Genomic DNA, 27,692 nt, shown 5'->3' on the forward strand with positions numbered 1-27,692 from the left:
CTCCCTCATTGAAAGATCATGTATTTAATTTCAAAAGCGTAACCACCGGACAGAATACGTCTCAGTGTACGTGTGCTGGAGGGTTATAGTTTCCACATCACATTTGTGTACATAAAATCACATAAAATCAGCTCATACGTTGACGTCATGAACTCAGATTTCCGGCGAGCTGTTTTCTTATTCAGCAGATGAATATGAAAACAACCTTGTGGTGTCAAAATCTGCTCACACTCACATCATTCTGCACAGTGAAGGTCAAACATCCAGCTGAAGTACCAGTAAACAAAACAGATGTCTGCGTGGAGGAGGGACTTTAAATGTTTTAGTGTTGGATTGTTAACACTGAAACATTAGTATGCAAGTAAAATTTTAGTCTTGTGGTGGATCTAATAAATACCTTATATCTGCTGGACTGTTTTAATCTGTAACAACGCCTCATGTAGAAGTAGCATAAAATGGAAAGTGCAATACTTGAGTGAATGTATTTTCCACTCATGCTTTTAAAGTGTTAGGTAGTAGATCAGCTGAACATGCAAACATGTACAATTTGTCTACAAGCAATGATATGATTCATTAAATATGTGCAATAAAATTAACTGCTGTTTATAACCTCAACTAAACTAACATTATCCCTATGTTCCCACAATAATTAGCAACTGAGCTAAATAATTCAATGAAATAATTATATAATAATTTAAAAGATAATTATAGGATGAAGTGTTTCATTTAAGTCCTATGTGGTTAACTTCATCTATACAAAAAAGAATCAGTGCCATAAATTTCATTTTTTTATTATTTTAATCCACCGAAGTCAACACAGATAGGGTCAAATGCTGACGGGACCAACGATTTCCCCCAAAACCCTGGTAACCTACAAAACATACATGACCGAGAGAGTATCACACTTGCTGGGAGAGGGGCAACATACATTACAACTCAATAACCATTACCAAGAAACTTCCCCAAATGTAAATCACTTCACATTATAGCTTGGCAAACAAAACCTACACTTGACAAGGCAATGAGGAAGAAAAAAATCCAGTGTTTTACAGTGTGGTCGTACAGTGTGGTCGTACAGTGCTGCGTCACTGACAACCCGTTGTGGTTTGGTGAATACGGTTACTACCTTGAGTGAATCCGGTGTCAACAATGTCGGGCAGATAGAGGGGTAAGAGAAGAAGAACTGGATATCTGGTAATTCATTCACAACACTAACACCGAGAACAGTGGACACATCATCAGCACGCTGAGGGATTTCATAAACATACTGAAGCGTTTTTCATCAGGTCTCAAAGATCATGGTTCCACCTCTTTAAAGAGCCTTCATAGATACAGTGTGCTATCAATATCTTACAGAATAGGCAAGCAAGTAGTTCAATTCAACAAATATCCTAAAACAAACAGACATATCCAATACAAATAAAAAGCTGCAAGCTCACATACAGTTTTACCATTTTGGATTGTTACGGGTGCAAAACAAATTCTGTCAAAATTGGGTAAAAGGTGACTCTACCCTGGCTGCTGTTATTACAAAGCTTACTCAACTGCTGTGTGGATGTGGACATCATCTGCACATATACAGCGATGGTCATATAGCACCAGGTGCAGAGAGGCTGTCGGCAAACCTCCCATCTAGCTTCTTCGTGGTGTCTTGTCTGTATCCTGAACAATAGACACCGGTCTGATTATTGGAAGCTTGTTGCCCTGACAACCTTTCAACAAACATGACGAAAAAACAAAATGATGAAATGAGGTGTGGAAAACCAAAAAAAAACAAAAAAATGTCTCGTCTCATGTCTCTCAGACAAAATGTTATGTACCATTTCTCCCTGACACATATATTCAGGGTGAAATTGAATGAGTGGTTTAACTCTAAAATACCCTTTCTTTTCCTTTCAGTGCAGTCAGTGCTTTCCAAAACAACTTAATAAAAACATAAAACATCAGTGTTAAAAAATGAAGAAAGTGCAACTATAACACAAAAGTAAGACCAAAGTGAAATGTTCAGCTAATACTGCAAATTTGAAATTAAAAGGTCTTCTGAGATGCAAAAAAAATATTCTAATCTTCTGATCTTTCATGATTAGTATTTTCAGATTTTAAACAGCAATTTTACAGTGTAGCAGTGTTACAACATGGACAGTGGAGGCTTTACTTCCAACTAAAAGGTTGTAGCGTAACACGACCACCAGCACATTCTAACTAATATCTGTAAAACAGCGCAAGAAGACAAAAATTGTAAACAACTGCTGTTGCTAAAATGCCCGCTCATGAAACTGACCGCTTCTCAGGCCTAGTTTTCCTGTCACCTAAACTGCTCAAACATGGACCGCAAAAATTATACAAAAATGTAAACAAATGTAAACAAATTACTTTCATCAATAATCAAACTGGACTTTAAAAAAAAAAAAACAGCAAAAAAGCTGCTTCAATTCACTTGATCCTTCCTTGATGACAGTAGAATATGGCAGGAAAGATGAAACAGAATGGAATAGTGCTTTCTCTTTTTTTTTTCCCCATGAGGTGACACAGTGGTAGTGTGAGAACAAGAATGGATGGAGTGCTTTTGGGTGGGGTGCAGGGGGAGTCAGAGGTGACCAGATGTGATGTGACAGCGGTAAGAGTGGCCTCTGGTCCCGTGATGCCCTGCGCCCCGGCTCAGTTGTGAGAGGAGCTTAGCCGAGGCTGGTGATGTTGGCTTTCCCACCAGGGGGAGCCACGATGCGCTGAGTGGTGCGACGAGGAACATTGTCGTCAATTTGGGCACCTAAAAAAAAAAAAAAAGAATTTAAATACAACATCATATAACTTAAACTTAGTCGTGACAGAGGACAATTCCTGCAAATGATATCTGTGCTTTGACTCACCAGACAGGCTGAAGCCAGACTGGTGAAGGTTGCGCACTGGCTGGTGAGTAAGCTGCTGCTGTTGCTGCTGCTGCTGCTGCTGCTGCTGCTGCTGCAGCTGCTGCTTGGCAGGGGAAGTCTTCACTGAGGAGACTGTGGACATCACCTTGGGAGTCAGAGTCACCTCACACACCGGCCCATCGTACAGGCCCCTGGGGACTCCTCGTAACTCTGTGAGCTAAACATACAGGGAAATTCATCAGACCACAAGCTGTGCGGTTCACCAGTTGGCTGTACTCTAAGAGGTTGGCTCCTCTACAGCTGGATGAGCGCGCCTGCTCAAAGGTGCAACTACTCGCAGTTAGGACTCACCCTGCTGCGAGCCTTTATCCTCTTGTACACTTGGTCGGGGAAGGGTTTACGGCTGACGTAGCGCCCACAGCCCTCGGTGGTGTGAAGGCTGCCCTCCTCCAATACTATCTTGCCCTGGCTGATCACCACCAGAGGACCTCCACGCACCTCTGTGCCCTCAAAGATGTTGTACTCCACAGCCTGGGGGAAGAGGACATTTAATTAGGAGACAATGGAATCCACAGTGTGCCTTTGATACATGATTAACGCCACCAAACTATTTTTCATATATAATTATGCATAATGAAGAAGAAGATGACAATGTAAACTGATTTTCATTTGATATCATGTAGTCAATACAGGTAAAGTAACTATCTGACCAGGTTGTGGCTCTTAGCTGAGATGATCTTAGTGATGTCTGGGTCCCACAGCACGAGGTCGGCGTCAGACCCCACAGCAATGCGGCCCTTGCGGGGGTACAGGTTGAAGATCTTGGCTGCGTTTGTGCTGGTCACTGCCACAAACTGGTTCTCATCCATCTTTCCAGTCACCTTTTGGGACAGGAAAAAGAATCACATACTAGCATCTAAAAGAAACACAAAGATTTACCAGGTCATTTGCTCTGGAGTACTTCAAGAAAAGATTTTTTGGAGTGTGAAACACACTCACCACACATTTGTCCCAGATTAGGGACATCCTCTCCTCAGTGCCGTTGGTGCCCTCTGGAATTAGGCTGAAGTTATCTTTGCCTACTGCACGCTGAGAAGTCTGGAAAGTGCAGTGAGCACTCCCAGTCACCTGCAAGTCCCCACTATATAAGAAAGAAAGCAAGAAAACTTAAAATATGCTTAATATGTGCAGTAAGTGTCATCTTTGACCAGTTACTCATGACAAAACTGTGACATTTACTTGCTACAGTTCTATCTTTGTGGTAAATGCAAGTAACTAAATGTCACTTCCGTGTCCCTCCTCCGTAAAAGGCATTTCATAATGAATGTAGTCACAAAAGGAGGAACAGCTGGATTAAAAGAGAACGCTTTACACAGCTGTAACACATGTCAGACTGTGTTCCTGGCACAGATCACCTACCATGACAACAGGGAGTTGAGGTAGTCGGGGGTGGTGGGATCGGGGCTGAGTGGTGGAGAAGTGACATAGGCTGCTGCCTTGGCCCAGTTCTTGCTCCAGTAATGAGTACCGTCAGTGCCCAAGCTGGCAGATATGGGTTCTCCATAAACCACAGCACCTACGGGAGCAGACAGGATGATGTCAGAGCGAAGTGTAAGTATACAGTATTTTGGCAAAGAAAAAGATAAAAATGTGTCCTCTTACCCCTTTTCCTGGCAAGAGCGATGACATCAGCAGCACTCTTACTCATCACCTTGGTGATGTAGAGAGGACAGTTGGTCTGATTGGCTATGGTGACAGAGCGATTGACTGCCTCAGCCTCCACCTGCGGACACACACCGTCAGATTCATAATCACCATACCGGCTCTCTGACAGCCTCTCATTTTCATTCTGGGTTAGTTCATCTTAAAAGTACATTATGTTGAAACCAGTCGTCCATCTTACCTCCTCTGGGCGGCTGAGCACATGACCTTCAGGGCCAGTGATCCCCAGCTCTAGAATACGTCTCTGCTCCTAAAACATTCACACAAAGAACATTATAATCCAAAAATAGAAAGAAAAAAAAAACCTACTGATAAAGACTTGAGCAACTTCATCAGGGGCTTTGTTACCTCTGCAACGATGTCTCCATTCTCAGCATGCACCTGCGCAATGGCTCCGAGATCTCTGATGACACTGAACACCTCATAGATCTAGAAGAAAACAACACACATTCATCAGCTCACAGGTCAGGCATCGACGCTAAAGACATCTAACAGCCTAGAAAACGTGCTCTGACAGACGACTCAGCGAAGATCCCACTAATATCCACCAGAAGCAAGCAAGCATACCTGAGAGTCAGAAAGTTGGAAAACATCCTTATAAGCCAAATAGACCAGGAAAGAGTTGACACCTGAAGATAGAAAACTTATGAGAGAAAACAGCCAAAGGTGGAATAAAGAGAGCAAAAGAAGGAAAATCCAGAGCGAAGGAGAAAGGTAAAATCAAAGAGATAAAAATTACAAAGCAGAAATATTGAGTTACTCTTTAGTTACTGTTTTTTCAATCTGTGAAAAGTGTTTGATTTTTCCCTATGCAGTGTCAGGGAAACACTTTTTACTGAAACATTTCACTGTAGCAGTAAAAGTGGCCGGTAAGTCAGTGATTTCAAACTGTACGTGGAGACGGAAGGTGTTGACTACATACCATGATCCTTCACTAGAGTCTCCATCTCTTCCTGAATGCCTTTGTTCCAATCAGTGATGTCCACATGCAGAGAATAGTCACAGCAGGACTTGCTATCAGCCCACTCCCTCCACTGTTTGAACGCAGCAACCAGACTGACGCCAGGCTCCGGCACCACATGGTCAACTATACAACAAAAAAAAACGTGTTGGATTGAATTAAAATCATACGCTTGATAGAATGTGCATCTGCAGAGTTGCAGTGTCTCTGCGACAGGATGACTGTGCTTTTAAAACTGGCTGAAATCACACATGGAAATCTGATATAATATAATACATACTGATCATGGTCGTTCCCCCAGCCAGGGCCGCCCGGGTGCCCTGGTAGAAGTCATCTGCCGCCACCATGCCTCGGTCAGGCATCTGGAATCGGGTGTGCACGTCAATACCTCCAGGCATCACCATTCTCCCATGAGCCTCTATGATTTTAACTCCCCCGGGAACGATGAGGTTGTCTCCGATTTGCCTGAAGGAGAAAATGAATTAAGGAAACATGATGAAACTAAGGTAATCTATATTCAACGATCAAGGTAATAGGTGTGTGTGTCTCTCATAGGAGCCAGAAACCAATCTGAGTAGCACAGTTAATCTTCATATTGAACTTACTTGATGACTCCATCCTCCATGTAGATATCAGCCAAGAATGACTGATCATCGTTCACTATCTTTGCTCCTTTGATGAGGAGACGGTCACTCTGCAACACGGAGACAGTGTTTCACATCAGCAACAAAGCACAAATTAGCCATCTGCTGAGCAGAGTAAAAGACCAAGAGGTCATCTCCTTTAATTGCTAGTAGCTGATAGTCCGTTCCATAACGCAACAGTAAATTTTACCAGTTTCACAGAGAGAATAAAAAAGAACTTTGGACCAACTTTAGTTCATTTAGCTCAGGCACTTCTCAGTTTGTTCAGAGAACTCAACAACACTTGTATTAAAGCAGAAAGAATGCAGCTGAAGTTGTGAAATAGCAAACAGTCATCAACTTTCACCCTGAAGGAACAAAGATGAGGATAAACCTACATGATACTTTCACACATAATAGACACATCATTTGACAGGAAGGAGCAATTCTTGATCAAAAGCCTCAAGTAAGAGCCCAAACACTTCGCTCCACCTGTATGAGATGAAAGGAGAGCGCACTAGGCTGGCCTACTTCTCCTACAGGCTTCCCAGGGTCTCTGAGGACAGTATGGAGAGCTAATGAAGACAAAAGTGGTTTACTGCAAACCTCACAGCAGGAAACACTCAGTATCTAATGTCCAGGGTGGGTGGACACGGACAGCAGGAATGCATTAAATATAGAAGTCATGGCTGTTTTGTCGTGATCTCTCATACCAGTACTCTCCTATAAGTGGGTCATATAACCTTATGTGCTCTCTGTGCCTGAGTGCTCAGTGATGAGTGTGCTCAGGTTGTCATACACCTTTGCCCAAAACAGATTTCATGGTGCAAAAATTGCTGTGGTCCTTAATTCCATAAATGAATGGAAAGGATATACTATATATATATAGGATATATTCATCACAAGGCATTTTTACAGCAGGTGTGTGTGTGTGTGTTTGTGTTTATATATATATATATATACATATATACACACACCTCTTCTGAAAAATACAGTGTATATATATATATATATATATATATATATTTAGTGTCAAGCAATGTAGGCTATACTATAAACAGAAGTAGGAACTATGTGTTATATACCATTTATTATTTACACCGAGACAAATCCAATGCTCTCTAATGTAGGGCTGCAACTAACTATTTTCATTTTCATTACTGATTATTCTGACTTTTTTTTTTTAATTCATTGATTCATCGTTTAGTCTATACAATATCAGAATCAAAATATGCCCATCTGAAATTCACAGTTGAGTCAAATCTTCAAATGTCTTTTTTCATTTGACGAAAAGCCCAAATATCCTGAAATATTTAGTTACAGTGATACAGGATGAAGAAAAGTAGGAAATCCTCTCATTTGAGAAGCTGGAATCAGAGAATATTTGACATTTTCTTTCATTCATTCATCGTTTTCAATTCTAATCCAACAGTCCTGCAATAAATCCTACTTTCATGATGGTTATAATGTTTGGTTTTTGTTGAAACTGTTTTAGAGAGGGATTTTGAAGGATGTAGTTTGTGGTATTGTTGAATTGAATTGCTTTATACAGAGAGGTATTGCCATTATATAACTTACCCTCATCAATATGAACAGGGTGGACAAAATAACAGGACCACCACCATGCTTGTAATAATGATTATTAGCCTCGTCCAGCCTTATTTCCAGCCTCGTCATCATCATTATTGCATCAACACAGGGCTGCAATTAGAGATTAATTTCAATATCCCTAAATGCATTTTTTACTGTTTTGGTTAAATGTTCAATAAAACATCAAATGTCAATGAATGACATCGTCTTATCAGCAGCCAAATAATCTAATAAGACACAAAGAGAAGTGTGCTCATTACGACTGTTGTTTTAACTGAAGAAAACAATGAATTCATGTTTATTGTTAAACTGACTGCATCTAGATACAGTGGTAATAGATTCAACTGTATGATTTAGTACGATGAAGAAAAACTATTGTGAGGATATGACTACGACCTTCACAGCATTGCTATCATTCCTGCTTTGTAGACAGTGTGATTTCATCAAATTCACTCACCATTATTCAGGGACAAAGCCTAATCTTAGTGTTTTGCTAAAAGCTCTGCAGAGTGAAACTATCTGCTTCTTTCCCAACTAGTAAGTGGTGTCTGACTGTGTGTGTCTGAAGGCCTGGGGGCTTGCTGCAGAGCCACTGCTGTCTGCATGTTGTGTCTGGGATATCAGGGCTGTATGTTTATAACCCTGCTCTGACCTGTGAGAGACTTCACAACCACCTCGATAACTGTCTACACAATACAGACCAATGCATTTCACAAGACAGTTTGGTTCTATTGAATGATCAAAGTCAAAGCAGTTGCCGTCTGTATGCATCAGCACTCTGGCTATAACAGCTGCATGATGAAAGCTTAGGGAAAAAGGTTTGGATGGGTGCTGTCCAATGACCTACTTTACAAAAGAGGTTTTACTTCTTTTAACTATCACAGCATCCCTGCAGTAGGCCGTTAATAATGTGCTTTCTGGTTATAAAGCTGCACCACGGAAAACATATCAGACATTATATCCTCAAATCGCAATTTTACAACAGTATTTCACACAATCAGGGTTAAATACTTCCAAGCTTGTCCTAGCTGCAGCATTGCAAGATTTTTGCAGAGAGGGCAGACAGAGTAGATGTGAGATGATAGAGGATGGAAGAGGAGAAGATGACAGTGAGGGAACCTGTGACTAAACGGGTTAACTACAACCTACAAGCTGAGGATGCTGAGGAGGAGAGCTAACGTTGCAGCTGCTAATGACAGCTATAGGAGCAAAGAGCCAAGCTCTGGGTGCTCCTGCTGTTTATAAAGAAAACTTGGTACCTAAGCTCCAAATGAAGAAGTGTCAAAGAGCTCTCTCCAAACCCACTCTCTGGTTCTCATTGTTCCTCCCGGGCTGTCAGTCTGTGCAGCTGAAGCAGGGCTGCTGCCGGTGACAGCGTCCGTGTAAATGAATGGATACGACAGCTAAGCGTTGGCTAGCTGTTAGTCTAATCTTGAGGCTCACCGCACGTTACAGTGATGCCTGCACTTCAGGATAAATATGATATATTTTTTCAAGTGATTAAACAATACTCACTGTAATTCTTGGGATGTTCTTCTTTCCTTGGTAACCGGACATTTTGAGGATCCCTCTGACACAGCTGTCCCCTGCCTCTTGGCTAACGCTAGCTAGCTTTGACTGGAAAACCTCAGCTGCCAATGAAAGGATGAATGGATGCTCTGCTTGTTGGCCAGTCGACGACCTGGGCGACTCCAGTCGAATAGCAAGTAAAGTTTGCACAGTGCAGCCTAACAAATAATTTGAAATGAGTCGTTATGTCGTTGCCTAACAGTCCTATCCTTAGATTTACTGCTAGAATAGGTCCCTGAAGACCAGACAGGCACCAAGAACAGAAGGGCCACGAACAGATACCGCGCATGCGCACTGCCCCGCCCTGCACAGCCACAGCTCCATGTTTCTCTGATGTGCTATCATCAGTTTTGGGGGAAACAGTTTAAGCATCACCTGTTTAATTGGCTCTGTCAGATCATCACGGGGCAGGGATCTCAACAGGCACCGGGGCAATAAAATAATTAAACATGAATAATAACAATAATAAAACATTAATCCTCAGTTGTATCAGTGGTTGATTAACTATGCAGTTGCTATTCCTGTATATGAGCTGGTTCACCTGCGTCATATCAGGAGAACTTTTTACAGGGAGCAGTCACATTTTGCCCTGGGCACACAGCTTGTATTCTCTGTTTTTTGATATTGGTCATTTTTAATTACTGTATGTATAGCTGAAAATAATTAAAACACTATCACCATGAGCAACGTGGATGGATTATGAAACAATGGGATCCTGGGCACAGACACGTAGACACGTCTAACCCATCCAACATAGGAGGAGGGCACCCAAGACCGTCATTTGTAGTCATTTTGTGTCTCCTTTTAGCCGTCTTGCATCTTTTTTGTTTTGTGACTCCTTGTAGTTGATTTGTGTTTCTTTGTAATCAGTTTGAGTCTCTTTGTGGTCAAAGAGCTCTCTCTGCAGACACTGCAGGATCTCAATCCATCACGGCGAAGTGTGTTACCAATGGTTTTCTTGGTGACTGTGGTCCCAGCTCCCTTGAGATCATTAACAAGCTCCTCCCATGTTATTCTGGGCTGATCCCTCACCTTTCTCAGAATCATCCTTACCCCACGAGGTGAGATCTTGCATGGAGCTCCAGAGCGAGGGCGATTGACTGTTATCTTGTATTTCTTCCATTTTCGAATTATCGCGCCAACAGTGGTCTTTTTCTCATCAAGCTTCTTGTTGATGCTCTTGTAGCCCATTCCAGCCTTGTGCAGGTCTACAATCTTGTCCCTGATGTCCTTTGACAGCTCTTTGGTCTTGCCCATGGCCAAGTGGTGACACCTAAATTGGCCAGGCAGGAGAGAGGGCTGAGGGCCTGTGTTATCAAGTATATTTGAAAACCTACATGCAGCAATCCTACACACTCTCTTTCAAACTCATTATGATAATCATGTTCATGTAAATTGACTTCCATATACAATTGTATTTATGTCCCAGCCTCTGTATGCAGTATACGGTCTGCTCAAATTTTAGTGTTCGCTGCCGCTCACTGATCAGCTGTGAAGAAGCCCATACTGATGATATGTGCATTTTATTTGTCATTATGGCTTTAATAATGCATTAAGATCCATGGAGCTCTGTCACTTCCTTTGTATTTATACCTCAGCCACTGTATACAGTACAAACTTTATTCAAATTCCAAAACGCTCTGTATTGCACACTGATCAACTGTACATAAGCCTGTTGTGATGACATGTACAGTTTATGAGTTAGTATGAGTTATATAATGCATTAAAGCCTAAATGCATGTTGAGTGCTTGAAAACCACTACAGCCAGTACTGTACATTATGGTCAATGATTTTTCATATGATTATAACGTCATCCATTTACAAACACTGACAAAGGAGTCATCCAGTCATCCAGTCAGCATCAATATACAGAAATCATGTGCATTTTCTTCAGGAAATGCTTTCTATTTCTGTCGTTTTCCTGGAGGTTCTACACACACTGTACACTGTTTATTGTTTCATACCATGTGAAATGATTGCACAGTGAAATCTACATAAAAGCCTGATAACACTCTTAAATGAGGCCCCTGGAAATACCTTCCTTTGTGGTGGTTTCTGCAGCTGGCGCTTCAGCAATTAAACGACAGGAAAAACACATTACTTACACCGCCACAATGCATAAGCTACAATATGCATTAATATCAATGTATAAACAAATTATACAATGTCAAAAGGTGTCTATTACATGGGGCAGATCACAGCTTAAATTATTTTTCACATCTACGTCTTTAAATACCTAAACATATAAGAAAATCAATAAACAGTCTAAGATAAATCACCGATGTGCAGTGGTGAAAGATACAAATTTGGCACTTTGCCTTTTCTGCTATATTATGTGTTAAAGAAGAAGATATGTAGGCAAAAAGAAATACAAATAGCATATGGCCTGGTAAACTGCCATCCGGCCTAGGTTCCACTATCATAATATACTCAAACAACCTTGCTGTAAAATTTTGGAGCTACATACTACATCAATGTTTAAGCTTTCCAACCTTCAAATAAAAAAATTGAAAAAAACAAAGCTTTTAAAAGAAAATACAAGGAGTCAAAATGATTCAACTTCTATTCTCCAAAGTGTGTGGAATTTAAAAACTAATCCCACTTGTGCAGCATCATTGTGTTGCCCACCCACCCTGTGAACTGCACCTTGAATGTAAAACTCAAAAAAGTTAAGGCTATTAAAGTCCCTTCTGTTCCCAGAGCCAATTCAATTAGTTTGTATTGCATATGTGGCGCATATCTTTTGGTTCATACACCCTGCCTGCTGAAATACCAGAGGAGAGATGCAGCTTAGGAGAAGGCCAGATTTCTCATGACATTACATCAAAACAAGTGGAGAAATTTCAGAAAAAAAATCCAAAACCCAGAAGCCCTCTGACATCAAATCCTTTGTTACGTGTTTTTGAGTTGAAAAGGATGACTAATTATATTCCAGCTCTAACGGCAACTGTTATCTACTGGATTCAAGTTGGTGACATCTGCTAGGTACAATGATGCCCTGTGTGAAAATGTGATGGAGTGCAACCACATTACGCAATGTGCATACTTTTATAACTAACATCTACAATGGGACAGAAGTGGATGCTGATTGGAAGGGAAATGCGGGTGTACAATAGATGCAGAGAGACATCTTGGCTACATGAGGATGGTTGAGACACTTGGAGACAGGACAACATCCAGGCACTGCTTCATCCTCGATTCAGTAAGAGCTGGTGGAGGCTGTGGCAATTCTCTTCCCAATGTACACCCTAGAAAAACAAAAAAAAATAAAAATAAATGCATCAGATCAAACCAGTTGGATAAGATGGATTAATGCATAAAAACATTTTGGGCAAATAATGTAGTTGTGGAATAAAGCCATAAATCTATATAAATTGATTAATTCAAATTAAGGTGCACATTTCCATATACATGCAGGCCAGTTTGTTACTCTGAATTAAATAAGTTATCCGAATGATCTGGTGACAATCCTACTCTACTCCTAAACTTTCAGTAGGCAGTTGATAGGTGCATCATTCAGGAGTGATTTGCTCTGGAGTGTGCCTCAGCAAGTCTGCTCTTCCCCACATTCACTGTTTTATAAATGAGGCCCAGGTCTGAGCAGACAGGCAGCAGATACATAAAATGAAAAACATCAATGCGACTTGAGAAAATGTAACTTTGTCACTGCAAAGCTGAGCCTTTCATTACATGGAAACAGAACTGCATGAACTGAGACTCACCCGAGGCCAAGAGCGAGGATGTGTGAGATGAGTAAGGAAGGGATGAAGACTTTGAGGAATTCGGCAGAGAAGATGCCACCTTTCTTCATGACTCCACTCTTCCTCATACTGAGAGATACTGAACGTCTCGGGTGCCTGAAGTGGAACTCCCTAACAGGTATAATCAGTCAACCAGTTAATGCAAACATATTTCAGAAAACAACTGAAGACAATATCCTGAACAACTATTAGTGAGTGATACTGGAAGAGAGTGTGCTTACTTTGGTGGAATGTTTTCTGGTCTGCTGGACCAATCAGCGACCCAGTCTACTTCTTTGTTCATGAGGATGTCTTCCTCCCTGTCCTTCTCAGCACCATCTTCCTCTGACTGCAAACGGGGAGATAAAGCAAGTAGGTTTTTAGCAGGAAATGAAAAGACTTGAAAAGGGTTTAAACTTTAGAATGAAATATGTTGTTTTACCTGACTACCTGTCGGGCTGGACATCTCTACGTCAAAAGTTATCTGACCCTCATCCTGATCTGGACTTGGTGGCCTGTGAGGACTGAGTCAACACATTGGAATAAATATATATATATATATATATATATATATATGAAAATTTGTTTTAACAGCAAAGAAAGACAAGTCCACTTTAACTCCATGCAAACACACTTGTCATAGCTTTAAACAGCATATTCCTACCTATCACAGGAAGAGCTACTCGGGCTGGATTCATGCTGCGCATCCAAGAGGATCTTTTCCATGTCTCCATTGTGGATAGAGGAAGATGATGGCACATGCTCTAATCCTCCAATAAGGGTTTCATCGTTCTCAGGCACCACCTCCAAGGTCTGCAGAGTTTGACTCACAGCAGCATTTGCATTTATTTGGTCAGCAGCGGGTGTCACTAGCAGGTTGGTCTGCATGCTCTGGGTCCCTGTGTTTCCATTCAGCTCCAGCTCTACCCAAGAGCCTTAGCAACACAAAGGTCAAGATGAGATAGGGAAGGGACATTAGTCTCGTTGTGTCAAAGTGCAAACCCCAACAGCAGATTGTGTACCGCACAGTAACACACCTCTGTCTCCTTTCAATAGGAAATAGCTGACCTACATTTCCTGCACCACTGACACTCTGCATTCAAATGAACTGGCTGTGCACTGCATCCATGATAGCATGCATTTCTTTGTGCCACTGCCCCACAAACAGCTTGCATTTTTTTTGCCAAACAGGATGGAGTTATGTAATCTCTTACAGCCAGCGGGCTTGGTTGAGCACCAAATCTAAACCTTCCAACATGAGACGCCCATTTTTCCCGCTTATGGCTCGCTGAACGTAAAATATATTTCATGTAATTCGACGACGCACGGATGCATGAGACCGACTGCACATTTACAAAGCAGCAAGTCATCAATGCTGCTCTCATGTGAGGTCTTGCATAACTGTGGAGTGCAGTGTGAGACAATCTGCCCAGGCACGTCGCTGTTCCAGCTGTGATGTTGACACATAAAAAGCGCACGTCCCGGGCCTCTGTCAGAGCTAATGATTTAGTCCATAACAAAACTGTTTATAGATTCAAGTCTGAACACACCTTTTCCCCATTTTAGGAGCTGTTTAGTGTGCAACCACTTTGGGCTAACATCCTACCATTGTCTTCCTTTACAATTGACAATTAATTAGATGGGCAACTCGGTTACACTAGTAGCTAATGTGATATGAGTTATTATCAGAAAATTCAAATATCAGTAGCAAATAAAAGCAATATTTATTTCGTCTTTTGTCCCAAACTTGTTTTCATTTTGTCTAGAGCCCGCCCAACGCTGTCTGGTGCACGCGATTGGCCTGCAATTCCATCAATCAAACATTTATGGCAACGCAATTGGCTAGTTTGCGGTGACGCCAAACGACATCACCCTCCACCCCTCCCAGAAGAAGAGGAAATTCCATACCCGATGTAACTTTTACAATAAACTCTCCAATCTCCACGAATAATCTCAAAAACACACACACTTATTGACAGTATCTACCGCAGCCTTAGTAGCGTGGTGCACGGAAAAACTGACGACGGTACGTACCGTGAAGCCCGGGCTCTTCGTTATTGTTTTGCTGAGCAGCAGCGGTGGACATGTTGACTCCCCAGCTTCAGCATTCATCAACATGACACGCAGACAAACTATCAAGTGCGCAGGCGCCAAATCTGTCCAGAGTCCAGACCACAGACAGACAAGACACTCAAGTTAGCTCTGGATCAGTGAACGTCTCTTTAAAAATATTTTCTTTGAAATGTGCTATTTTTACTTAAAATATCAAAAATAGTCCCTCGTCACAAATATACGTGACTGCAAGATTTACCAACAGTGACAGTAAAGTGATGTTATTAAGAATATAGTTTGTCCGGGGACATTTATGCTGGAGTGATACAAAGACATGGGTGGACTCTTTCTATCTGAGCCATCTGAGCCCGTGGAGGGTTTGAAGACTGATGATAGTAGTAAAGCTGGCCCCAGTCACCTCCTATCACTCACTCTTCAAATATAACTGCTTGGCTACATGGCTGCACTTTAATTAATGTGGGGAGGTATGTATAAACATTAGCAGTGTTTGCTGTAGATTTGTAGAGGATGGCTCTAATATACATCACCCCTGCTTCAGGTCCATAAAAAGGTCCTTGTGGATTATGCACAGCTTGTTTTTGGAAAATGAATGTCAAGCGATGCGTTTCCACACTATCATGTAAAGTGACAGGCAGGGGGTTATATGCACAACATGTGATTTCAAAGAGGTTGGACAGAAGAAGACAGCACTTCAGCAAAGTTCTGCCCCTTCCCTGTTGACCCCATGGCAGGTGAGGTGGTGGGGGCAGGTATAAACTGTTGTCATAAAACTATATACTATGTTGGATGATTACTTGCTGAGGGTCAAATGGATGCATACCAGTGTTACTTCCCTGCAAGATCTGAATATCTTGGAGAAATCATTATGATCAGCAGGTTTGTTGTAAGAAGGGATTTGCATTGTTAGACACTAATTTTACCAAGAGCAGCAGTGTGCGACACCACTGCAGAGATATGAAATATTTGGCCCTTTTAAAAACAAAGCAGCGACTCTGCCTTGGTGATGAAACAGGCCTAAAATAGTGTGTGTAGGCTCTGCAATAACAAAAATCAAGTCCTGACAAAGCCCATATTTATGCAATCAGTTCACATTTACAGCTCATATTATCTTCCATGCACAAATAAAGCAGGTCATTCATTTTATCCAGAATTCAGGTTTGAAATTCTTTATTACTTTTCATCTAAATTGTACTTTATTCCATTTGACAAAGACAAACATAGCTGTACAATGAACCATTTAAACAGATCACCAAAACTCTCCTACAATCTTTATTCAAGAGCCCCTTGAAAGAAATAAACAAAAACATACAAATTAATGAAATTCACAAAAATAAAAGTGCATTTTGTTTTTAACTCCTGTGATACATTAGACATGTATATAATGCTGCTGCAAGTGGAAAAACCTCATAACTCCAAATTAGACAGTTTCCTTGAGATTTCATGATCGTTTAAACTGTATGTAGAGCAAGTTTAGTTGACCCAAGGTTCATGTCAAAAGCCATTATAGAAACATGAATGTAAAAAAAAAAAAAAAAAAAAAAAAAAAAAAAAAATCTATGATCTACCTGTCAGTAAGGCAGATTTTCCTGAGAAGCTGCCTTCTTGAAGGTACAAGGTTTTGATCACAGAGCAGCAGTAAATTCCCCTGAGCAGTCTCCTGTCTGGCATACCAGAAAGTTCAAGAAACATACTTGATTATCTTATTTCTTCTTAATGCTTTGAGAAAGGCAAGAGGGTTCTTCTGAACGTCTTTGTGGTTTACACCATAGCCTTGAGCAATAGCTATGGAGACATATGGGGAAAGTGAAAAATATTATTGGTTAGTTTATTGATTTTATGAATATCGGTGACACGCAGTCTGTGGTGACCGTCTCTACTGTGTCTGCAAACATGGGATTTTGTAAAAGCCAAAGTCAACATTTTTCCAAAAAGAAAACTTGCCAATTCTGATTGGGTATTATTTCTATGTAGATTTTTGCATTTTCAAAAATTCTTCACAACTTCCAACAGGTTGTTAGAACAGTTAATACTTGACAGTGAATGAGTGAGTAAATGTTTCTTTGAATGAATGACAGGTCAAAGCTGATCACTGATCTCATATTTTGAATGGACAACTCTCCTTCTATATGGGTTGCTAACTCAGTGGCTAACTGACTGAATCCTCCTTGACTGTGGAGTGGGACTTTATACATATGTGACTTGAGGCAAAGAACTTGAACAACCCTCACACAATCTTGCATTAGACAATAAGAAAAGTTGTTTTTCAAAAAGGGTGCGAAAAAAAAACAAAAAAAAAAACAGATTAACAAAGTGTCTTAATAGTAGAGGACATCACCCAGAGCCCTGAGAAAGAGAGAGAGTGAGAGAGCGAGAGACTCAACACCACAAATGGAGGAGATGGTAATTATTTTTGTGGCATCCTAGTGATTTGGAAATCAGTTCTCTATGGTAGCAGTCACACATAAAATGTGGTTCAATGAACCAACAGGCTTCATGCCCCGATTCAATGGCTTAATCTGTCACCAGAACAATTGTAATATAGTGGAAACTGAGCTATAATCAACCAGTTTTCTCCAAAGAGAAGTGGCAACATGGGACCAAAGCATAGTGTAGCAGAGAAACAGCAGAGTTAAACGTTTTCCATGTTCAGTACAGTCATTAATGACGGCTTCCATACAACAATCATCTTCAAACCAAGTGCTTCACAAATTCTCCTTTTCAGATAAACAAGTGTGTATAGGAGAGCTACCCCTGCATCACAGGAGAGAGAAGACATTTCATACAATAATTCAAAATCAGTAACTCTGCCTAGTCAATTGACTTGACTAACTTTAGAGAGAACTTGATTTTACAGTTTTAACATCACATGTTGATTAAAATGCCTTTCCCATTTAGGCCTTCAAGGACCTATTCTTTCACAGGAGCTCAATGATTCATAAACAAACCATGGCACAGAAACAGAACATTAAGATCCAAATTAGCTCAGAATCTAACTCTGAAGTGTCCAAATAAGTTCTACATAAACATCAGTTACAGTAAGCCAAATTAAAAAAATAAACTGTTATAGTGCTTATGACTACAGAGGTACTGACACCTGAAAATACTTTTCTTTGGACATCCCACGTCAGAAACGACACACTTCCTTGATGTCACAAAAAGTCTCTAGCTTTCAAACAAATTCTTACCAGAATGAACAAAATAGTCATATTACAAAAAGGTTACCTGACCTTCAAGCGACCTTCAATCTACAATCAGTCTGAGATAGACAGCTAAAGAAACTACAGTGATCAGACTGTAATCCTATTGCCTTAATTTATACAAAAATAAATCAGCTATAGTGATTATTCTTCTCTTATCAGGTACGGTACAAAACATCATTAAAAAAACAAAAAACAAAAAAAATCTACAAACAGAAACAAGATCCAGAGGGTAAAGCGATTAATCAATCTAGAACAACACAATGCGCTTTGTGGGGAAGCTGACAGCAGCACTCAATGTTGGTGCCACAAACCGCAAGAGAATTAGGCCACAGCACGCCATCGTGCCCTTCCACGTATATAAGCTTTTGTCCTGAGCTTTATATGGTGGTCCACACATGTGCACGGGTGCCCGGTCTGACCGGTGACACCTTGTCTGCAAGACAGCTTTAAATTAATCTATCTTTAGAGTGTATAGGACTGGTTACTTTGGCATAATTGGCCCCCACTTAACTCCCAAAACCACAATACCTGACAGAAGTGTGCGCAAGTCATTCTTGTGTCCATGTTAAAGGACGATTTTGTTTTCTTTTATGTTTTAGCCCATTAACTAGAAATCAATTACACATCACTGCCGACAATTTTCCTAAATGTAGCCATTTCAGTGCACTATGAAAATCAACTTACAGGCTTGAGCTTGAGATAAGTAATCCATCCCAATGAACATTTTAGGCAAGTTTTTAGTAATGCATCTGAGAACCAGGGATTGTTTTGAAAACCTGATTCCGATATGTTCAGGACGCTCGAGCACATTACAAGCTGCTATTGTGTCAGAAGCTCTAATCCAGAGGACAGATGTTTAGAAACATGAATGTTCTTGCAAATTTCATTATATCCTGCATTAAAAAGGCTGATTTTAGACGACTTACATTTATTATCAGATGTTTCAGTATGCTCGAACACACACTGAGTTTTCTTACTTGCGACTGTGTTAAAACATAATTAATTTTACTTAAAGACAGCAAGAAGCTCACTGTGATGGAATACAACTCAAGTCAGGTTCAAGAATGCTGACTTTCTTACTGTAGACTGTGGAAAAAGGTTAGCAGTAATGTAAGTTATACACTATTTGTAGAGAATGAGCTAAAACATAATAAAACACTAGAATAGTCCTTTAACAGCATAACCATACTGTATATCTGGAAAGAAATGGTGAGTGAACTTGGCAACTTGACAAATACTTGGGGCAAATATGGAGTGTTGACAGCTTGTATTAGCAGTGTTTCAGGCCAGTATGAAAAGGAACATGGTGACGGAAACACGTATAAACCGTATTAAGAATTTCCTATTTATACTAATAAAACATGGCAGCTACAAAAAATGATCAACAATTGGTAGCTATGACATACATGTCACGATGGCACAAAAGAATAAAGAAAATGAAATAGCCAAATATGTGCATTTAACTCATTTTCCCTTTGGTTTGGGATGTAGTGGAGTTGCAAACAGTAACTTGGTGAATGGAGTGATTCTAATGGAGGAAACCAATGACACTAAGTCATAAAGTCTGGTCTCAGATCTACAAACCCTGCATGTCTACAGTTGTTGTACACATGGAAAATGTGTTTGTGATGGCCTGCTTGGATGTACTGTGTTAATGATGCCGTTTGTTGTTGACAGAGTAAGTCTTGTCACATTCAATACTTAATTCACCAAGAGCAGATCATATCAAGACTCGGGGGTTTAGCCAAAGACAGACAAATATTGTTTGTTATGTGTGTATCAGAGCAGTGGGGCTCAAGCAGAAAACTGGGATCTGGGTTCAACAAATGCTAGTTGAGTTTTTCCTGGAATATGTACAGATTGTTGGTGGTGGCCACAGCGATGATGTTGTCCAGAGGATGCCAGGCAGTGTGGAGGATCTTCTTGTTAAAGTCAAGACTGTCTACACTGATCTCGTCCTTCTTGCGCTTCCCACCTGTGCTTACTTTGCGAGGTTTTAGGACCGATCGTGGTTTGCTGTTCTCCCGCGATGCCTCTAGGGTTACGTCCTGCCGGTAGCCTCTGTCAAACATCCTGAAGAAGTTGTTGTAGGAACCAGTCATCACAACACTGCAGAGAGACAAGTTATGAGTGAGAGATAGTAAACCAGATTATAACAATGAAGGAAAACTATTCAAAAAGCCATAAGTGTATACTCAGAACATGTCCAGAATACCCTTCTGCCACCCAAACCAAATTGTGTGTGGCCTTATACTCTGCACTGGACAGATAACTACTCTAAATGATAAGGCCAATGTTGCAGGGTTCAGCTGCGTCAAATAAGAGTCAGCCCAAGACATTTTTACATGTCATGCATGTTGAATGTGTGGGGAATTGCAAACACAAGATTATCCAAAGATGACGGCATTGAAATAAGTAAATAAATAAAAATAGGTTCTCACCTGTCGTTCCCATTCCAACAGCACTCAAACTTGTCGAAGATGCAATCATTCTCATAAAGTGAACACAACTTACTCCTGAGATATTCATGCACCTGTTAAAACAAAGTGAAGAACAGGTGTTGTAGCGACGATCGGCAGTTGTGCAAAAATGAAAACAACATTACAAGAGACTTGGACATTTTGATAATGATTGCAGTAAACACCCCCCTCTTGTGGAGAAACAGTAGAACAACTTAAAATCTGCAGGAAAAAAAACCAAACTGATGTAATGTATTTTTGTCTCAGCATGGCAACAGTTACAGACCTGATATGTCTCTACTGGTCGGGTCTCCATGTTGAGATCCCAGATTTTGACGGACAGGTAGTCGCGGGTCATCATGTAGCGTCCACTGTGGCTGAACTTCACATCAGAGATGGATGAGATGATTTCAGAAAAGAAAGAACGATTGTTTGGATCCTCTGGCTCTTCAAACACTTAAAAAAAAAAAAAAAAAAAAAAAAAAAAAAAAAAAAAAAAAAAAAAAAAGGAAATGGATGCATGCCATTAGTATTCCCTGACTGCTATTAAGTGCAATGACAGTCTTCTTTTCTTTTTTTTTTTTTATATAGCCGTTTATAATTTGATGCAGCAACATATTAAAATCTGTCTGCGCTCTCAGTCCCGTATTTTTGGCAAAGAGTATTATGCACATGATGTTTTTACAAGCATGCTTTCTCTAAAATTGGAAAATCTAACAGAGAGAAGAAACAGTTTTGGAGCTCTGACCCTTGCCCGCTCATACAGGCGCTTCACTAGTCAAGACTTCTTCTCAGGAAACTGCAGGCTTCATTAAAGCAGATTTCTTGGCAGATGCTACAAACTCTGCTGTTAGAAAGGCTTTAAAGATTTGAACGCCATCCTCGTCAACATGCATGTCAGTTTAAAAAGATACTATTCTCATAGCCCTTTCCGGAAAGACTGGGCTCACAATGTGAGCTGGTCAATCAGAGATTGTTAGGCTCTTCATACTTATTAAAGCAATGTCTATCTACTAAAGCAAGCACACTGACATTTACCACCTTCATTGTCTATCATCCAGTTTCCTTTGGCATAACACAGATACTCATCAGAATTCATCAGTTCCCCTGCAGGCACACAGCACAGATGAAACCAGCTTACTTTTGGCGTGCTTGTCGCACAGTGCTGATGCCCTCATGTCACACATGCGGATGCTGCCCTTGCTGCTGCTGTAGACAAAAGTGTTGCATTGGTTGGGGTGAAACTCCGCTGCTGTGATCACCTCCGTCAACTCCTCCATATTGGCTGGCTTAATGTCAACAATATCTGAAGAAGTGAGGTTAAGGTCAGGGGACTAAACAGACATTACCATGACTTAAATAGAAATATTCTAAAATAGTGTAATGGAAAAATTTTCCAGTCTAAAAAAAAAAAAAAAAGAAAACACTCTCCTCTTCGACCATGCATTCAGAAAGCCATCTATTATAGCTGCTCTGAACTAGTGAGGTGTCAACATCAACACTGCCTTATTTTGTGAATGCACTTACAATGGCAAGTAGCATTTGACTGGGACTCAATTCATTTTGCTCCCTTGGAAAATTAAGACAAGAAATAGCAACAGAAAGTCATGTGGTCAGCTCAATGCAGGAATAAAACATTTCTTTACACTAGAACTACTCTGGGGTCAAATATAACATACATTTAACTTTTCAACATTCAGACCATGTTGGAGCAACTATATGTAAAAGTTGAAAAATCTCCACTTTGGGGGAATCTAGTGGTAGCATCAGATATGACATTGTGGCAGACACCAATGCACACCAATTAATTTTTTACCCCATGATTAATTTACTTTAAAACACAGTGTCTAACATTTTTTAATACACCAGCAAAGAGCCACAGAATCATAGTTTGCACGGCTTATATAACAAAATGGATTGATTAATTCACTAACATGGATTAAAACAATGGAGTCCTAATAAGCAGTGGGTTTCAGTTTTGCCACAGGGACTGAATGATGTACGGTCTGAATGTATCCAGTGTGATGTGTGGTGGGAGGTGAACAGGATGCATGCAGGGTATCATGATCTCAGAGTGAGTCAGAACTACCTTAGAAGAAAAAAAACAAACTAACCAGGACATAACATTCATTATTTCACACAGTACCTACACAGAAAGAAACAAACTTGTGGTCACTTAAAAATGTATCACAAGTTTGTCTTTGTTTCTTGATAAAACTGTACACAAACAACAGAAGAATTACGTCAAGACCTATAAAGATGATGGCTGCGTAGAATTACAGAACAGAAGGATACTAAAGCTGCGATCAGTGATCTCCAGATGCCAGAGGTTAATGCGCAGGTCATCTGCAGACAGGTAGGTCTCACAGTCACTGTTGACTGAGATGGAGTTGATGTGGTAGGTGTGAGCATTTGCAAACACTCGCCTAGGGCTGGCTTCCACCATCAAGTCCATGGGCCTGAAAACTGGTACCTGAGGAGAGGAGAGGAGAGGAGAGGAGAGGAGAGGAGAGGGTTTTAGCATCACTTCATTTGTAGGTAAGATTGTGTGGTCATCATATCATCCTCTATTTTACAAATTGCATTTTGATGATTGAGGTTCGCTGATACTGACAAACAGAAAAAAGCAGTTAAAACAAAGGTCTGGCCTCATTTTAACTGGCAAGTCTGTTAAACTGAGTCTATATTTGGAAACTATTCAATAAATATAGATCAGTGTTTCTCAAACAGAAGGGTGCACATGACTAGGGAGAAAAAAGTGAAAGCTGAATAGACCTTTTTCAGAGCACACTTTTAGACTTCTCAAACACAGGTGTGACTAATAACATTAATGATTGCACTGCAATAACTACAGCAATGGATTATTAACGTTATTAGTTACTGTGCTTTTTGTTTGTGAGACATGTAAGTATGATTGATGAATGTCTGCATGAATCAAAAACAACTGACTACTCACAGACAGTGCCGTAATGACTGGGCTTTCTGGGTTTTAATTTTCACATCCAACATTAATGGTACAGAGATAAAGCAATTTATACACACCCGTAGTGTCGTGACAGTATTAGGATCTCTGTATCGTCCATCTTCTTCCTTCAAATTGTAGCCCTCTGGTCTCTTGTCGCGCTCACTAATTTTCCACAGCTTTATGGTTTTGTCTGGCAATGAGAAAATCTTCCTCAGTTACACAAGAAACTCTTTAAATTTAGATTACTTGTGGCCAAATGATGTCTCCATAGGGCAGATGGAAAGGAAAAATAATTTAACATCACCAATTAATTCTTACTGCAGTGAATCAGTTTAAAATCTAGTAGTTTTACTGACCATTTGTAGACAAAAGGAACTGTGCTGCATTTTTCTGAGGCAACCATCGAATCTTGTTGATCTTCTCCTCGATCTCAAGGCTTTTCAGGTAGTCAAACTCAGGCTCGTGGCTCTGGAAGGTGCTGTAAACATTGTACTCTCCTCGGCACTGTGGCTGATTCTTACTCTAAATAATAACAGAGAGAAGTTTTTATAAATTTCAAATGGTTATTTTCATCTTAAATTCTGAATTCAGTAAAACCAGCAGCCTGTGTGACCAAGTTATAGGAATTTATCCAATGTAAAAAAAAGTCAATGATCTGTTTATACAGATTTAGTTTATTCATATGAGTCGCCAAAACTTACCTCTGGCTCCTGCTGAAAGATGACAACACGACCCCCCTTGTCCCCGGTGGCTAGTAGCTCCCCAGAGTGGTTGAATTCAACCGTAGATATGATGTCAGCTGTCAATAAGGTAGTGTATTTAGAATATAATCTTTTTTCTTTTGTTAAACTTAGTGCCATTTTTTTTGTCTTTAAATTGGAACTGTAGTGAGGAAACTGTTGTGTAAACCTGAGATGTGTTCAACATCAAAATATTTTGCACCGGTTTGCAAGGCTTTTCTGGTTGAACAACATATCCTTCCAATGATGCACAAAATTCTTCCAGCAGCGTTAAAGATATTGTACATTTGATGCCGCTTTACCCACCTGGAAAGTGTGCAAACCATGTCATACATTGTGAAAACACAACAGAGCAGTGATGTACATGAACTTTAACTTGAACTTAAAGTCTAGGAGGGGAAAACAAACAACTTGCCATTCTCGGCTATTCAGCACTTCTCAAAGACAAGCATTCTCATCAAATCCTACAATATAACAATCAATCCCTGTTTACTGGCTTGGACTATTCTGAGCTAGTGCAATCCTTAATATAGACTATGGTGTTGTTCCTCTCTTAACACAGCACACAAAGAGCCTGACACGACCTGACTCCATACAGACTCTCATATAAAACTAAAAGGGCAGAGTGAAGGAGAAGGGGTTTAAATAAAACTACTACACTAATGTAGTGTTATGTTTTCAGGCTATGCACTGATATGTATTTTTGACACAAGGAGAGGCTCTTATTTGTACTTGTTCTCAGGCAAAGCTTACTGTAAACAGCTGTGTAGCCCTCTACACACAAACAAGTCCATCATGTACTGTAAACATAGGTCTTAAGGGCACTTGTGAATTTACTAATTGGACAATGGGAAAAGGGGAGTTTGCCACTGGTCTTTCTGTGCATATGGTAATAAAAACTATAGTGTATGTAATGTGACATTTTTTGCACTTTATTGGCATTTATTATCCCCATGTACTGTGTTAAAATGCCCTTCAGTACTGCAAGAATCCACTCATCCAAAACACAGATTACATGATCTGTGTGGTATCTAACTATGCAGATAGTTGAAAACAGAAAATCGTCTTTCCAGACACTATGTTCCAGTTAGTCAGAATAATCAATAGATCACATCGTCATTAGTAGTTTTAATTGGGAACTATTATTTGTTAGAAAATAGTTAAACGATGAATGTGGATTATCTGGGGAAACCAAACCAAAGAAACCTGTGAGGGTTTGAGCACTTCTATTGTAATGGGTTTGCAGTAAAAGTATAAATAAAATATAAAATATAGGACCACCTGCATGGTAAAACAGTGGCAGTGCCGATCAGACCTTTGAAGCAGGTCATTAATGGACTGTGTGAAACACATTTGAAGTGGAACCTAAGCACACTGATTGCTCAACCAAATAAACGTATTGCTTGACTAACTTCCTACTTTAGTTTATGAAATCTCCTTGTACTACGGGGGTAAAAACCTGCAACTATTCAGTTCTAGTATGCATTTCACTCCCATGCATGCAAGCATTACATAACACACACTGGACAAATGCACACTAGGGAATTATAAAAGTAGTGACTGTTTATATTTTTGCAGCAATTGTGCCAAAAATAGATGAATGTCAGCCATGAGCCAGTTTTACCAGTCTGTAACAGGCCTACTGGACCATAAAGCAAGTATGTGCCCGACCAGTAGCCCTTTTACCTCAGTGCAGCCAGACTGATCATGGCAATCAGTCATACAAGTTTTCATATGTATAAATATTTCAAACAGAAAGTGTAGCACTGGCATTAAAGCTAACCTCAAAACTAGCAAGCACAGGATGCCAAGCAGAAAGTACATTTTAGCAACTGTTCAGTGACAACCACATGGACTTACCTTCTGCGACATCATCATCTATCGCTCCTTTGACCTGGGAGAAGCACCACTGCACATCACTGTTCCCACCACCGGCCCCTGGACAAAACACAACCCCAACTTTTAAAACACCACCATCAAAGACAACTTTGCACGCGTTAGCCTGGTGCTAACTAAGCTAAGAATATTTATAGTCATGAGAGCAAGGCCACAAGTAACTTCATACTTATCGAATATAGTTACTGGTGTAGACAATTCCCTATCACCGGAAATACTTTTAGCATGTTTGCTGTGGAAAACGCTCACTTTCAGACTGTCAGTGACACACACATCTAGCATCTTGGAAGTATCCTAGCTTGCTAGTTAGCCTGCGCTGGTTGACCACAACAGGAGAGACAAACCCATCATCTGTGCAGGACAGGACACATACTGCGGAATAATAATTAAACCTGAGACACTCTCACAGTCTTGGCTCTCTAGTTTTACCTGCCATGGTGAGCGACTCAAACAGAGTATATCTCTGCAGCGGGCTCGGGCCCTGGGCTGGAGCAGTGCTGACCCGGGTCGGCTGGGTGGTTCTGACCAAGGAGCAGTGGAGGAATGAAGCGGAGACTGCTGCTGTTGAGTCCGAAGACCGCACAAGTCCTGGGCCCGGTTGATATTGACAGTATGAAACAGTTTTCAGCCAGAGAAAGTAAACTTCAATCCTCAGTACTAGCTTTTAGACTTTGCACTCTACTTTGAGATTTCCCTCGCCTCTGCCTCTCCCAGCATTACACTTTCAAAATGGCGCAACTCGGGCGGCGTTCATCAGCCTTCAAACTGAGAGAGCGGTGCGGGGGCACCATGAAAATTTAACCTGGCAGATCTCAAGAACCGTCGCCGATGTGGTTCTTTCCTGTCCTGGGAAACCGCTTGGGGTAATTGATTTAAAGCACGTTTCATTTTCGATGAAAAGTTAAAGGGACTTTATTTTAGAAAACCCTTTAATAGCTTAAACCCCGCCCGTGTGCATTGTTTCAGTGAATCAAATCAAACTAACCCACGCACGCAGGGTGAATTCAGCAATAGTGAAGCGATAAAACTGTAAACTAGATTTGATACGACTTTTAATTTACAAATGTAGATTTAATTGAGATAAGTCCTATTTTATATTTAAGTTAATTAATTATGATTTAAATGATGATCACCCACATTATGGTGGGTTATTTTTTGGGGGGGAGTTACAAACACATTTTATGTTTGCTGTGCATTTAATGCAGGCATGTCTCTGTCAGCTGTAACACATCCGGATTTCAACAACATGAGATAAGAACAAGATAACACACAAGCCAGACACCAGT

The 27,692-nt window shown here is 40.5% G+C and overlaps 3 protein-coding genes across 3 annotated transcripts; all 3 read right to left on the reverse strand.

Annotated features, from left to right (window-relative positions):
• Positions 1–775: 775 nt before the first annotated feature.
• dpysl2a (dihydropyrimidinase like 2a) lies at positions 776–9,622 on the reverse strand. Its single transcript, XM_056377423.1, has 14 exons — positions 9,279–9,622; positions 6,156–6,244; positions 5,831–6,015; positions 5,512–5,676; positions 5,157–5,218; positions 4,938–5,018; positions 4,771–4,839; positions 4,530–4,650; positions 4,287–4,443; positions 3,867–4,008; positions 3,578–3,748; positions 3,219–3,398; positions 2,868–3,084; positions 776–2,767 (listed from the first exon to the last, which is right to left on the reverse strand). The coding sequence occupies exons 1-14, from the start codon at positions 9,318–9,320 to the stop codon at positions 2,676–2,678; spliced, it is 1,773 nt and encodes a 590-aa protein (XP_056233398.1). The 5' UTR covers positions 9,321–9,622; the 3' UTR covers positions 776–2,675.
• A 1,316-nt stretch (positions 9,623–10,938) lies between these two features.
• Positions 10,939–15,255, reverse strand: bnip3la (BCL2 interacting protein 3 like a). The gene is made up of 6 exons (XM_056377247.1): positions 15,108–15,255; positions 13,738–14,008; positions 13,516–13,597; positions 13,316–13,422; positions 13,056–13,205; positions 10,939–12,581 (listed from the first exon to the last, which is right to left on the reverse strand). Exons 1-6 carry the CDS (start codon positions 15,157–15,159, stop codon positions 12,533–12,535), a joined length of 711 nt encoding a protein of 236 aa, XP_056233222.1. The 5' UTR covers positions 15,160–15,255; the 3' UTR covers positions 10,939–12,532.
• A 1,041-nt stretch (positions 15,256–16,296) lies between these two features.
• Positions 16,297–27,254, reverse strand: ppp2r2aa (protein phosphatase 2, regulatory subunit B, alpha a). Its single transcript, XM_056376889.1, has 10 exons — positions 26,836–27,254; positions 26,371–26,448; positions 24,472–24,569; positions 24,127–24,292; positions 23,848–23,960; positions 23,101–23,278; positions 21,947–22,111; positions 21,092–21,261; positions 20,788–20,879; positions 16,297–20,455 (listed from the first exon to the last, which is right to left on the reverse strand). The coding sequence occupies exons 1-10, from the start codon at positions 26,840–26,842 to the stop codon at positions 20,176–20,178; spliced, it is 1,347 nt and encodes a 448-aa protein (XP_056232864.1). The 5' UTR covers positions 26,843–27,254; the 3' UTR covers positions 16,297–20,175.
• Positions 27,255–27,692: the final 438 nt, after the last annotated feature.

This window comes from Seriola aureovittata, chromosome 5 (assembly GCF_021018895.1).
Source record: "Seriola aureovittata isolate HTS-2021-v1 ecotype China chromosome 5, ASM2101889v1, whole genome shotgun sequence".
In the NCBI taxonomy this organism is placed as follows: domain Eukaryota; kingdom Metazoa; phylum Chordata; class Actinopteri; order Carangiformes; family Carangidae; genus Seriola; species Seriola aureovittata.

Excerpts from the sequence above, each read along its gene's own strand:
- dpysl2a (XM_056377423.1), bottom strand. The coding sequence starts at position 9,320 with ATGTCCGGTTACCAAGGAAAGAAGAACATCCCAAGAATTACA. Across the intron at positions 4,009-4,286 it reads CTCAACTCCCTGTTGTCATG|TGGGGACTTGCAGGTGACTG; the intron begins GTAGGTGATCTG and ends TTTCTTATATAG. Across the intron at positions 2,768-2,867 it reads GTCTGGCTTCAGCCTGTCTG|GTGCCCAAATTGACGACAAT; the intron begins GTGAGTCAAAGC and ends TTTTTTTTTTAG.
- bnip3la (XM_056377247.1), bottom strand. The coding sequence starts at position 15,159 with ATGTCCACCGCTGCTGCTCAGCAAAACAATAACGAAGAGCCCGGGCTT. Across the intron at positions 14,009-15,107 it reads CGAAGAGCCCGGGCTTCACG|GCTCTTGGGTAGAGCTGGAG; the intron begins GTACGTACCGTC and ends TGTGTTGCTAAG. Across the intron at positions 13,598-13,737 it reads AGTAGCTCTTCCTGTGATAG|TCCTCACAGGCCACCAAGTC; the intron begins GTAGGAATATGC and ends GTGTTGACTCAG.
- ppp2r2aa (XM_056376889.1), bottom strand. Across the intron at positions 24,570-26,370 it reads AGATGATGATGTCGCAGAAG|CTGACATCATATCTACGGTT; the intron begins GTAAGTCCATGT and ends CCTTATTGACAG. Across the intron at positions 23,961-24,126 it reads GTTCCTTTTGTCTACAAATG|ACAAAACCATAAAGCTGTGG; the intron begins GTCAGTAAAACT and ends TCTCATTGCCAG.